The sequence below is a fragment of the Dryas octopetala genome, chromosome 2 (genome assembly GCF_963921425.1).
Source record: "Dryas octopetala chromosome 2, drDryOcto1.1, whole genome shotgun sequence".
Lineage (NCBI taxonomy): Eukaryota > Viridiplantae > Streptophyta > Magnoliopsida > Rosales > Rosaceae > Dryas > Dryas octopetala.
This window is the reverse complement of record NC_141367.1, coordinates 28,156,774-28,170,822: the sequence shown is the minus strand read 5'-3', so window position 1 is coordinate 28,170,822 and position 14,049 is coordinate 28,156,774. Positions and strand designations below refer to the sequence as shown.

General features: G+C 37.1%; 3 protein-coding genes across 3 annotated transcripts; 1 reads left to right on the top strand and 2 right to left on the bottom strand.

The window, feature by feature from the left end:
• The first annotated feature begins 2,171 nt into the window (after positions 1-2,171).
• Positions 2,172-3,982, top strand: LOC147295147 (uncharacterized). The gene is made up of 3 exons (XM_086233295.1): positions 2,172-2,739; positions 2,880-3,398; positions 3,684-3,982. Exons 1-3 carry the CDS (start codon positions 2,175-2,177, stop codon positions 3,980-3,982), a joined length of 1,383 nt encoding a protein of 460 aa, XP_086089421.1. The 5' UTR covers positions 2,172-2,174.
• A 1,495-nt stretch (positions 3,983-5,477) lies between these two features.
• Positions 5,478-6,133, bottom strand: LOC147295146 (putative calcium-binding protein CML45). Its single transcript, XM_086234467.1, has one exon. The coding sequence runs from the start codon at positions 5,955-5,957 to the stop codon at positions 5,478-5,480; it is 480 nt and encodes a 159-aa protein (XP_086090593.1). The 5' UTR covers positions 5,958-6,133.
• A 2,751-nt stretch (positions 6,134-8,884) lies between these two features.
• Positions 8,885-12,164, bottom strand: LOC147295145 (cyclic dof factor 2-like). The gene is made up of 2 exons (XM_086233269.1): positions 11,801-12,164; positions 8,885-10,623 (listed from the first exon to the last, which is right to left on the bottom strand). The coding sequence occupies exons 1-2, from the start codon at positions 12,038-12,040 to the stop codon at positions 9,322-9,324; spliced, it is 1,542 nt and encodes a 513-aa protein (XP_086089395.1). The 5' UTR covers positions 12,041-12,164; the 3' UTR covers positions 8,885-9,321.
• Positions 12,165-14,049: the final 1,885 nt, after the last annotated feature.

Below are 14,049 nucleotides of genomic sequence, written 5' to 3'. Positions count from 1 at the left end.
AATTAATGCAACAAATGTATAAACCATAATATTCCAACAATAATTTTTTAACATACTCATAATAATAAACTCTAATTGTAAATATCTATATGAATTCACAAAATTCTTACTAAAATATTTTGGGTGTAGTGTCATTTAAAGAATGAGGATTTTATATATGTATACATACACAACTTGATAATTTCACACTATATTTTGTAATAATGAAAAGAGTTAAATAAAAAAATATTTTTAGACACCATTAAAATTATTTAGTAAGATATTAGGGAAAATTAAATATTTATGTTTCGGCCTTGAGTATAGAATATTGTCTCCACCCTTATTCACATGCATTACTGTAAACTTGGTTTAATAATTCACTACAAATATGCAGATCTACTAAGTCCAAAACAAGAAAATGAAGTTTATAGGATGAATATGACAAGGGTAGAGAGAAGTTGGTTTTGCAGGTTCTCAATGTGGGTGTCTATGGATGTATGATGACATCAAGATAGTCCAGGGATGTCATAAGCTTGTTCACATGCATATATATGCACCTTAAATGCCACAGGCATGAGTCTGTACTGTGTGAGAGTAGTGACACACAAACGTGCATGACTCCTTTGGCTAGCTAGGACCCTATGCTATTGGTATATGTACAGTAGAACAGGAATTGAAAGCAAAGTCCAGATGGATCGTTCATAAATGAGGGTCTCCAGATTTACTCTCTATGTTTTTATGGAGATCGGCTAGACTGCTAGAGTGTGGTGTGTACACTGTATGCATCCATATTTAGTGGCTCCAAATTTACATTCTAGAAATAAAAAAGATGAGCCCAGTAAATCTAAGAGTAAAAAACGTGTATGCATCACATGCAGCGTTTATATTTCCTTTTTTTTTTTTTTATAAGTTATCATCATTCTGTATAATGGGTTATTATTTTTTTAATTGTTGAGAAGGTGTAGTAGGGCTGTTCTCATATAATGTGATCAGGATGTTCAAAGATTTGACCCAAAGTTGCTCAGTGGTTCAAAGCACAGATAGTACATTCCTGTGAACACTGTGACAAACAATAAATGAAACGTCTGCAATGAGTTTTTCCTGAGAGTGAGAGTGAAAAACTAAAAGACGAAAGTTTCCATTATATTATAAATTTCTGTATTTATTGTTAATGTTGTTAATATCATTTGGTAGAGTAAGAGTTTAAGAAATGAGTATAGTTAGACATTCCTTAATATGAATCAGGAAAATTAACCTCATATAGTTTCATTTTCTTAACTGATGAATGAAGGTAATCTATATAATCTTGAATCATGTAATCCAAAAATTAATAATTCAATTAATGTGTTGTATGTACGTACATGAACTTGAAAGTTGAAACCCCCTCCAGTGAAAGGGACAGAGAAAACAGGTGGAGAGGTGGGGTTTAGAATGACGTTAAGGTAGAGGCCTTTTTGGACTGTAATAATATTTGTGAAAGAAGGGACATGGATCAAAAGCAATTCTTGGCCAAAGGGGTTTGGTGATGGTCGTTGGGTCAACTTCAGGTGGTTAACTGAAGCCCCAGGTAAACACCCTCTAACTCTGGTTAAAATTGAAGAGCTATGGAGCTGGCCAACCTTCTCTATCTGTGCTTTGAAAAGAAGGGCGGTCTCGCTCTAGCCCTGTACAACCCCAAGCTAGCACACATCACATTAAGAGTCTTTCTTGTCAATCCAGAGAGAGACAGCCTAAGAACCTTCAACCCCATCAATGGCTCACTTTCACACGTGTGAGTGATGTGGGATTTGTTAATAAATTAATATATACATATATATATATATATATAATAGTAGGAGCTTGTTAAATTAAAGGGTCAGGGTCAGTCAGGGTTGTTAACTACTTAAAAGCATTTATCTTCTCTCTGTCTCTATCTCTCTCCTCCTCCAGACTCCCTACTGAGTCAGTGAGAGGAGAGGCATTGTAGGTTTTCTGAACACTAATGCTATTTTTGCTGTTTCTAGTTCTCTTTTGCAACACCACTGCTGCAAAACGAGTCCCTTTCCTTCACTAGCTGTCTGCCATATTTTGCTTATTATTATTATAACTTTTACTTCCACATCCAATTTTCCTTCCCCTCTTTTCAAGCCATTAAAAGATGATGACTTTGTAACAGTTCATGAATATCATCAGCATCTGTCAAAAGAAATGAAGGCATGGCCAACAATGGTGCTATATATAATGCAACAGAAAACCCAAATGGCTTCACCTGTTTCTCTTCCATTCCCTCCTCTTCCTCATCTTCTTCTCATTCTTGTTCAATGGGAATGGTTTATGCAGACATGGGTTCTCTTTCACTCAGCTCCAACTATGGAGTAGTATCATCTGTTTCTTCTCAGGAGAGTAGTCACATCTCTAATCGTACTTCTGAAGTGGAAAATGGGAGAGTTTTCTGGGGTTTTCCTCCTGTTGTGGGGAACTTCAACTCCAGAATTAGCTCTGAGGAACACCAAAACGGTGACGTTGGGGGCGGTAAGGGCTCAGATAATAGTGATGGGAGTGGGGAAAACAATGAGATTATGAACGATGAGAAAATCAACCTAAATCATGATGATCATGAAAATGTGGTAGTTAGTGGGAAGGAAACAGAAAGTGGGCAGTCAAAACTGTGTGCCAGAGGGCATTGGAGGCCTGCAGAAGATTCCAAGCTCAAGGAACTTGTGGCTGTTTATGGCCCTCAGAATTGGAACCTCATAGCAGAGAAGTTGGAAGGAAGATCAGGTAAGAAGTGAGAACAGATTTTTAGTCCTTTATTCATAGGTATGTATGTTTTCTTTTCTCCTTCCCTATATGGTGTTTTGTATATTCTTTCTTTCACTGGTCACCTCTCTTTTTGTTTGTTTGCCTCTGTTAAAATCAAGGTAAGAGCTGTAGACTAAGATGGTTTAACCAGCTGGACCCAAGGATCAATAGAAGATCTTTCACTGAAGAAGAAGAAGATAGACTAATGCAAGCTCATAGATTATATGGTAACAAATGGGCCATGATAGCTAGGCTCTTCCCTGGAAGAACTGATAATGCTGTCAAGAACCATTGGCATGTTATAATGGCCAGGAAGTACAGAGAACAATCCAGTGCTTACAGGAGGAGGAAGCTGAGTCAATCTGTTTACAGGACAATGGAGGAAATTAGTCCAAGGACAGAATTATTACCTCAACCATACTGTCTCAGTAATCTCCCTAATGGAGGTCTCAGCAGTACTATATCTCCTTTCCCATTTGGAGGACCCTATAGTGGTGCTGCTTGTGGGGTACCTGATTATGGCTCTAATGCTTCACCCAACATGGTCACAAGTCGGGAAGAAGCATTCACAAGCAAAACGGACCCTCCTAACAGTCATGGATTCTGTGCACAGCAACTTCCTTTTGAGTTCTTCCCTGGTATTTCCTTCACTATCCCTCTTTTCCTTTGATTCTCTTTGTTTGTGCAGTTTGTGCATTTTGGTTTTTGTGCTGCTTCTTCATTGCCTTGTTCTTGTTGATCCGATGTCTCAATGCTCTATTTGCCCACATTGAACAAGTGGATTAGTCGGTGTTCACTTGTTCTCTTACTACTTTATACATTAATAAAGCAACCCTTTTTAATTGGTCCCGTTTCCCTTCCCTACAACTCTCTCTCTCTCTCTCTCTCTCACATAAAACTTCTCTACTGGTTGAGTGTTGCAGGTGGCAAGAGCAATGACGTGTTGGGGATCATGAGCCAGAGCAGATATTCTTGGGATAGTTCAAGTGATGAAGCTCAAATATCTGGTGTGCGTATCCTTCATCCACCATATGTGATGGCAATGCAGCAGTCAAACTACCACAACCTTCACAGTAGTTACAACTCAGATTCCTCATCAGCATCACCACGCCAAGCTTCAGCCGGCAAACCCTCATCAGCTGTAGATGAGGACAGAGTTGGCAGCCACCATGAGAGCATCCCACCACCATTCATTGATTTTCTTGGGGTAGGAGCCACATGAAGACATGAAGTTAGAAGCCAATTGCAAAAGCTGAAAAGGGTTTTTCACATAACAATCATCAGAAAGGGCCTCAATGTGGTTGTGGTCCAAGAAAACCATGAAGCCATTAGAGGTAAAGAGAAAGGATTGTTGTTGTTTTAGTTCTCGCTGACACTGAAATATCTGCATCAGTATCTTTAAGTCATATATCCCACCATCTTTTTCCAATACCCCCACTCTCACATGTGAGACCCTTACCAAAAGGTGAAACAAATAATTAGGTTATTGTCACAATTGACATGTCACATTTTATCCTTCTTTTCCTAACACATGAACTATCAGAAAACCAATTTTTATGAGCAGGAATTTCGATCAAAGTCAAGAAAATGATAAGCTGGTATTGGGTTTTAAATGCTAATGATGAAATATTGTAGTTTATTATTTGAGTAAGAAAATGTTTGGGAAAAAGGTCTATATGTTGGGGAGGATGATGAAAATGATGAGGCTAACAGGATTTTGGAACTATTTGGAACATCCTTTCCCACAGGGCCTGTAAAACTCAGGCACAAATTCTGCAAGCTGAACACACCAACCAGAATGAGCATGATCTCTATTCTCTCCTACTATGCATTCATGATGGGAACTGTTCAAACATCCTTTCCCCATCAGCAGAATCTTACTGAGACTTCATGCAATGCACATGGGGGGAGGGGGTTTGTCCGTTTGGAACTCTGTCTTTAAAATATTACACTTTTGTGGAATAGAAATCCAGAGTTTGCTTGCAAAGGATAGGGATGTTCAACACACACGCATTAACTCGGTCACTGTAAAACATAATTACACTGGGATTTCGGCTTACAAGCTTTTCAAATCTGTCACCCACAACAGGAAACTTGAGTGGTCCAAACTCCACCCATTGATTCATATGTGTTAGTAACTTAGTACTTAGTATTCAGCATCTGCCTCTTGGATTTATACAGAAGGCTTACATGATTTTTGCATCTCAAGCCTGTGTATGCTTTTCCTGAGGCTACTTATACTTGGGCCTCTCTTGGGCTGATTTGGGTCAATTCAATTTCAAGCCACATACTGTAATTTAATGAGGTCAACCAAACCCACCCAATATTCAAACAACCTTGACTTTGGTATTTTACCAACTTGACCTGCCCAGCTGGGGCCTAAGCTATGTCCTATGTTTATATGTTTGTACATCCAGAATGTGTGGGAATGGAAACAGAGAAAGCATAAAATAATATAAAAAATGGTCTGCAAAGGTAGAATTACAATGTCATGACTCATGAATCATGTGCAAAACATCTAAGCAAGATTTTTTAAAAATAAAATAAAATTGTAAAGCATTAATCCTCAAGAATATTGTAATTATCCAATTCAAAACGACAACAAAAACAGTAATGAGTCACAAGAGTCACAATTCGCCAATAACTAAAAACTATTTAAAATAAGAACAAATCTTGTTTGGCAGATATTTTGTGTTAAACTTGGGATGCAGAAGTCATCAAAAGCTGAACTCCATATGTCTCACAAACTCGTGAAAATCAATCAGTCCATCTTGGTTGGTATCTCTAGCCTTGATCATCCTCTGGCATTCCTCCAATCCAAACCCTTCCTTGAGACCCAGACTGCAAAAAACTCTGTGTAAATCTGCTGCTTCTATAAACCCATCTTGGTTCTGATCATACACATCAAAGGCTCCCTTCAACTCCTCCAAGCTGGCCTCCTCCTCAAACAGTTGTGCAGTAAGCTCCTTTTGAATATCGCCTTCATCTGCCTCGTAACATATTCCTAGCCTCTCCATCACCACCTTTACTTCTTCTACGCTCGGTATTTCAACCCCTTCTTTGTTGCAAGAAATAAGAGACTGATGGGTTGTTGGTGGTGATTCAGAATTTGGGTTGTGGGTTTTGGTCCAAACCTTCCATCTAGTGCACACGAATTTCGCAAAGGGTCCGACCAAGTCCTGCAAACACAATTCCATTGATAACGCAGAGAAAAAGAAAAATATATATTAGGGTATGTTGGTGATGTAACTAATTAGCAACACTTGGAGACTGTTATATTGAACAAAAAAGAAGAGGCTTGTGTTTGAAGGGTCAATCGTCAATGTGGTTAACTTTCTTAAGGGGAGAACTGTAGAAGGTACTATGTGAATCGACGAAATTTTCGCGGAAAACGATCAAACTCACAAGAAATGATAGAAAGCTTGTTACAATATTCTGTTTGGAAGAGAAGTGGAAACCTTAGGAAAAGTTACTCCCCTGTCTTCAATCTACCAAATTCTCTGTTTTGGTATTTTAATAAGTCAAAGGTTTTGTTTTGGGCAACAAAGATTGATGACAGATTTAGTTTAGACCAAGTTATTAAGGTTCACATCCATATAATTAATATAAAAAATTTACTATAATTCTATAACAAATTTGAAATCGTGTTCTGTGTTTCCCTTTTAGAAGTTTCCAAAAACTGAATGCGTGACCGACTATCATGTTTCCCCGGGAAGTTTCCAGAATATGATATGAAACTTCCAAGAAATTGGGACAACATTCTTTTGGTCACAATCAGAATCGACCCTGTAATTTACACCACCGACTTTTGCACAAACAAAGGCATTGATTAATGGATTTTGCATGAGTAGTAGAACACTAGAACTGGACTTGGGCTGAGTTTGGAGGCCTCCTCAGGGCCCACGTATTTGGCTCTGGACAAAGCTTGCCCACTTTTTGGTCCTTCCTAGTTGTGTTGCCAAATCTTTTGGACCCAAGTCCATACCCAACCAAAAACAAATTCCCAAGTGCGAGAGGTTTTTTCTTTTGATTAAGCAAAAAAGTGAAATTTGATAATGCAAAAGAAATCTTTTCATTCCATCATGGTTGCTTTTTACAACTAATATGGGATTAAATCAAATTATAATGTTTTTCCTAACTTATCCTCGCTTGAATCTTTTCCCACTACCCAAGATAAGAAAATTAGATATATAATAAGCTACCATGTACATTCCCCACTTTCCCATGAAAACAACCTTTTCTTCTATAACATTTTCCAAGCTCTTGCTCTCAGTCTCCTGTCAGTCTTCCCAAACAAATGAACCTTGTCAAAATAATAGTCATTTTGGCAATGACGGATCAAACATCAATTTTTTTTATCCACTTATAAGGAGTTAAGTCAAAGATGTGTCTTACTACATCTAAGCCGTCCACACTTGATTTAAGAACAATTGCTACGGTTTAGTATGAAATTTGAAAATAATTATTTTTATATAAGCTTATCTGTATAACTTAAAAATAAACAAGCTAGTGCAGAGAAGGAAATTGTGTTTGTTGTTTTATTTTTGGGCTGTGCTGGGCTGGGCTTTTATACTCTCTTTTAAGTTTTTTAATTCCATCAAAATCTTTTAAATTCTAGATTGAATACATTTTACACCCCCTTAGTTATGTCTACATAAGGACCTAAATTTTTTGTTTCTTTTATGAAAACATTTTTGGACAATTTGGACAACGACTAAGGAGATATTCATTGTGCAGGAGAACTTTTCCAATATTCAAACAGACATAAAAAGTGTGTTCAACTCAAAAAACCTTGGTGCCAAATTATTCTCTATGAAACAGAACCAAATAATGAAAACTCCTACCACAAATGAGAACCACAAGAGTTTTCAAGGTTATACCAGTCACAAGCTTAAAGTACAGAGATGTTTGGATAAATGCCACACATTACTATATGAGTGGTGAGAATAACTTGTCTCTCACAGGGGAAGGCTTGTGTAACGGTAGTGAGAGAAAGAGAGCAGAAGGAGAGGAGAGGGAGAGAAAGGGAGAGAGGAGAGAGATAGAGAGAGGGGGATACCAGCTGTGTATATCCCGTTTCAGATAAGTCCTTATGAGTGGTTGATGATGCTAAAATCAAACATAACATGTTTTTTTATATAAAAAATGTAACATGTGTGTGTCTTCATAATATATATATTTGTATTTATTAATAATATACACACACATATTTCTGAATGTTTCTCTTGGAATCACATGCATTGGGTCCCATATCAACTAATGTTGTGCAGAAATTGTGGCCTCCTAGTGACAAGGAAGACACTGAAATATCTGAATGTTTCTCTTGGCTGAGGGATCAGAGACACATATAGTAATGGAGTCTGATTTTGATATATTATCCAGCAAAGTGAAAAAGAGAAAGCAAAAGCCACTTTGTGTTTGTGGATATACTTGGCTTAGACTAGATACACTTTTTGGTATTTCACTTGCGCTCTGCTTGAAACAGAGAGATGGCTCGGTTATTGACACAAGCTCCAAGCTTATCTGCACAACTGAGAGGGCCTACAAGGACTTTTCAATCTTACATTTTAATATTCTATCATGCATTAAATTAACACTAATTAACTATAAGATCAATATTAAAACCATAAATCTATGTAACTGCAGCCTCTTTGGCTTTTTCAAGGCTTCAACCATCTCTAAATAACTTCATGCTAAGAAATGGAAAATTTATAAGCTCAAAAGTTAAGAGCTGTTTGGTATCCTACTCAAATTTTTTTTTCAAAAATTAAGATTTTTTTTTTTAAATGTGAGTTTTCAAAATCAATTTTTAAAATTTGAAAACGTGTTTGGTATGAAATTTGAAAACAATTTTTAAATTTAAAAAATGATGACATCTAAGAAAAAAGGAAGTGTAAAAAAAAAATTGAGAAAAACGATGTTTTATCATTTTTAAAAAGAGGCATATTTTGAATTTTTTTCTAAAAATTGTTTTTAAAAATGGTCTACCAAACGACAAAACTAAAACTTGTTTTTTTGTTTTTGAAAACAAAAAATAGTTTTTAAATAGAATACCAAACAGGCCCTAAGGGTTCTAAAACATTTTTCATTTTAGCAGCATAAAGTTAGAGTAATAGTCAGAATATGAAACAAATGGAAACAACAATTGCAGAAAGCATCTGAGAAAATTGAAGTATATTCCACAAATGTTGGGAGTTTGTACATCCAAGTATCTCTCTTTTTTATTAGATAGGTATGTGTATGAAAACTTGCTGAACCATCTACGGTGAAAACAAAATTACCTGTTCATACTGTTACACAGAGAAAAATAAAAAAGTAAGAAAAACATCTATGGGTCTAGTCAGAAACAGCTCTGCTCTCCTAAAAAGTGACTGTGGATGGATCCTTCTATTGTTTCCTCACAGTTGGATTTCTAGCATTGAAGTTCAAGCATTGAGGTTGATTGATAACCTTGCCTTAATGTGAAAAAGGTGTCATAAATTTTCCAGCAGCAAACGGTTGCAGTGAAATAAACTCCCTTCCATCACATTGCCAAAGTTCACAGCTCAACTTCAGCTGTGATCATGTTCTCTCATGGAAGTTGAGTGACCGGGAAAAGGCTGCAGGGTTGGCTTGCAACACTGGAGATGTTTCGACCCCGTGATTTTTCTCATCTCCCTTTGATTGAAATGCCTGGAAGAGACCTCCCTCATTAGTACAATTCCCCTTTTCATTCTTAATGCCTAGTGTTGCCCATATAGAGCTCTTTGCAGCTTCACTCGGATCATCAATCCTTAATGTTTTTGGTATCCAAACACCTCTATCTGAACTGTTGTCTCTTGTGGGCTCTTCTTTCTGAGAGCTGGCTGGGTTAAAGATGTCCCCATCTCTTGAGTGTTTCCCTAAGGTTGGGGAATTTAAACCAGAGCTAGTAGCACAGTTGCTGAGGGTAGAGGATGCTGAGGAGAGATCAGGTATGTTCCAAGAGCCAGCCGGTACAGTGCAGCCCCAATACGGTGGTGCAGGGTAGAATGATATTGGAAAGCCTGAATGGCAGAAAGCAGGTGGAGGCATTGCAGAGGTCCACTGAGCTGGGGAATTCCATGAATAAGGCCAAGGGGGCCCTGGAAAGCATTGTACTTGAGGAGGGAAGCCTTGACAGTTGTTATGCGCTGCTTCTTGTAAACTGGCTTTGCTTACCCTCTCTGATGAATTTGAAGCTGCAATAGAAGATCCACTTGAGCGGTCATCCCCATTTGAAACCAGAATTCTTTGTTCAGGTCTATGAAACTCATTTTGAGTACAATTTTGTGTTTTCTCTGCAAGGTTCAATGCAGAAGCCATTGATTCGCAAAGAGGAGAATCTGAACCAAAGGTAAGGACAGTGCCATTCCTTCCCAAAGTAGGGCTGTGTGCACCATTTGCAGCACTACTAGCGCGAGCTGCTTGGACAGCATCTGACATTAATATCTGACGATACTGTGAAGTTGAAGAGTTCTTATTCTTGCGACGACCAGCACCCACTGGCACATTCCTCATGATTCCTCCAGCAGTCCAGTATCTCTGACAGTTCTTGCAGAAGTGACGGGGCTGGTTGACATTGTAATTGTTGTAGTAACAGAACTTGGTGTCCATGCTATTACATCGGGGACATGGAAGTATCTTGTCTGGCTTCTTCAGAGTCTTTTCTTGTGAGCTACTGCTCTCACCCTGATCCCCATTCTTAGAAGATTGCAGAGATGAAGTTTCTCTATCAACTGAGGGAGTTTTAGGATTCTCACTAATTCCAGATGGTGTTGTAGGAGCTTTTAAGTATTCTGAGATTTGATCTGAGGTATTATCTCCCTGTCTATCATCGGTGAGTTCTTTTCGTGATATTGTTTCCTAAGAATTTAAACAAAAAGTTCCAATCAGAAAAGTGCAGCTGCTGTTTTCCAGTAAAGTAAAACAAAAATAGGCAGGAGAACTCTGAACTAGACTTAAAAACAGAAAGAACAAAACTAGATGAAAAATCTCAGCATCATGCTTAATCCTTATTTATTACTCCTAAACAGATTGTTGTGGTCATGCATGCTAAAACATTTTACTTATATATAATTTTGATACATAGCCATTATACCATGAGAAATTTGAGAGCCATTTGACTAACCATTTTGGACACAATCAGCTTTCATGCTATTAAAGCAGAGTACAACAAGAGAAAAAAAGGTATAATGAGAAGGGAATAAAAGATGAGAAGGGAGCCAAACAAGAAAAACAAAGTTGTTACAGAAGCAGACGGAGCAAAACAGAAAGTTGTCCACAAAAGAAAAAAAGATGAGAAGAGGCTTGTGAGGGAAAAATTGATCACTGCAGAAAAACCAAATGCACATGATGCACATCTTGGAATTTACCATTACCAGCAGCTGTTGAAATTGACAAGAGTACTCCTGAAACAAAGAAAACTCTAGAATACGTTTTTTTTCTCTCTCTCTCTCTCTCTCTCTCTTAATTTTGACACAAATGGATAATCTTGTCTCCTGAGAAAAACAGGGCAAGATCACTTATGGGAAAATATGGATACAGAAAACACTCTTGCTCAACAAAAGTAAGCCGATCAGTAATCAATGAAAAAAGTTGCAGCGCCAAAAGCATAATTAGCTATATCTAAAGTGCAATGAAAAGAAAACAACTTGAACAAAATCAAACTGAACCCAGAATATGAATCATCAATCCAAAACAGCCTTGAAAGCATTCAAATATCATGAGGTAACCCTCAACTCCCACAATGACCCTATATCAGTCAACCTCAAAATAAACAAAGATGGCAAGTAAAGAAAAAAAAAAGAATAAGAGGACCAAATTGACAATCTTGATTTCTCAACTACAAATAATCAATGATAATTAATGATTTCTTATCTCAACTTTCAGATCCCAAAATCAAAAAATCCCGAGGAAGTAAAATCGACCGATTTACAATTCCGAGATTCTGAAAAATGGGTTGGTCTTAGAATATGAATTAGTATTAGACTATTAGCAGCCACCATAGAAAACTCAAAATCAACTCACACATATGACATACCTTGTCCCCTTGTTGGCCATCTCGTTCTTCTCTCGCAGAGTTCTCTTCACGCGAACTAGTAGCTGAAGAAGAAGAAGTAGAAGAAGGCAGCTTGTTATCTGAACGGTAGTCTTCAACACCACCGCAAGTAGCAGCAGCAACGTCAGAGCCAGCAGCCGAAAGCTCATGGTTCAGTGGCGCCAAAGCCAAAGGTATGGTCCGCCCGAACAGCTTTAACGTGGTGCTTTCATTCTCGGACATTCTGGTAATTTGCTAAAACCCCAAGAACCTCTCTGTCTCTCTACGTGTGTTCCTCTCTTTCAAACAAAGACACAGAGCCCGAGTCTTCTTTTGTTCGCTGTTTGTGTAAATTGCTGTTGAAGCGAATTGAGAATAAGAGAAGTGAATGGGTAGTAGCTAAATAGCCAGTGGGGTTTTAACAAGGTGTGGAATGCCACATCATCAAGGAGGGGAAATTGTGAGCCACAAGTTGTATGTGGCCAATTTGGGATCTTTGGCTCTGTTGGATTCCCCCACATTTCCTAAAAAGATAGGTGCTGCTCTTGTCCTCTACTTTCTTCCTTCCATGTCAGCACCATTCACCAGACTCTCCCTTTCACCCTTTTTCCACAATGACTCACTCATGGTGACTCACTCATGGTGGAAAAAGTGATCACTTGCCTGCCTCTCCCTGAGTCTCCCTGCCTGCCTTTTCACTCCATTTTTTGCTTTAATGACATGCTGTTTGCTTAGATATCTTAATAGTTAATACCCACCACCCCTTTTTGGAGTAATTAATTTTTGCCTTCACAAACTCTGTCTGCCTTTATGAGGTTGATTTGTCCATATTTAGGGCATCACCGAGATAATGAAACTATTAGATTTTTTTATTTGTTGAATAGTAAGTGCACCCTAATTTGTTTTAATTTGACATTAGGTCAAATATACTATGATTTTTCATTGGATCAAATTTGACAATAAATTTGCCTCATTCATTGGAAGCTCAAAATTTGATATGACACTACAAATAAAGTTTGTCTCATCATTTGCTCTATTTATTGGTGATGTTCTATGTGCCTTTTATTGGCACTTAGACCCTTTTACCACGTTACAAATCACCACTATAGTTAGTGTTGACATTTTTAAGAGACATTTTTATAAATTGATTGCATTATGTCGCGTTTTAAATAAAATAAGAATATTGTATGAAACACGTGTATACACACACTTTCTCTTAATATAGTATGCTTAACATAGAAAAATCTCTCTAAAGTAGCTAATAAATCCTTCTCTTAATATAGCTTCATTTATAGAAGAAAGTAGTATTTTTATGCAAAGTAGTTTTTTTTTAAAAGTCATTTTTTTTTTTTATGGAAAGTCGAGGAATTAATGTTAGGCTAAAAGCCTAATGTTTCAAAAGACTAGAACAAAAGGATAAAGTGTTCATTTTTCTCTCCATACTTTAGTTATAGACTCTCGAATACCTTCCTTCCTCCAAGATCCAAAAACATTCTCTCCAATCTTCCATTCTCAATTAATTTTGTATTGAATTGCAAGAGGAACATGTTAGTTTTAACTTTTACAATTTATGTGTACTTAGTAAATGACTGGTCCTGAAAATTTGGCATAGTTTTATTCTTTTATTTAAGGCTTAATTATTGATTTACCACCCAAAATTATAACTCATTCCCACTTTACCACCTGAAAGTTTTTTTGTCCCAGATTACCACCTGTAACTTACATCCGTGTCCCATTTTACCTTGTTCCGTCAACAATTCCGTTAATGCTGACGTGGCGCGCTGGATGTGCGCCACGTGTCACATCTTTTTTGTATTTTTTGATTTTTCTATTTTTATAAACTTTGAAAATTAATTAAAAATAGCTCCGAACTTAGAAAAATACACGAAAAATTCCTACCGACTTGTCTTAACTAGTACTAATTTACTATGGGGTCAAAATGCCAATTTTTCCTCTAAAAATTTCCAAAAAATTTGGAAAGTCCAAATTTATTTGTAGAAAATTAAAATACTCTAGACTCTTTGAAAATTCATAGAATAATCTCCCGAACTCCAAAAAATATGAGGTCTGCACCGTTAGTCTTCTAAAAACTAACAATACATTTCTCGTGAACACTTGCTACCCAAAAAACCTCTCGGTCTTAGAGAAAAATAAAATTCTCTATAAAATAAATTCTAAAATTTCTGTAAAGTCTCGAAATAATTCTCTAAAACAAGCTTTTGGTAATTTTTCAAAATATTTTTGAGAATTTG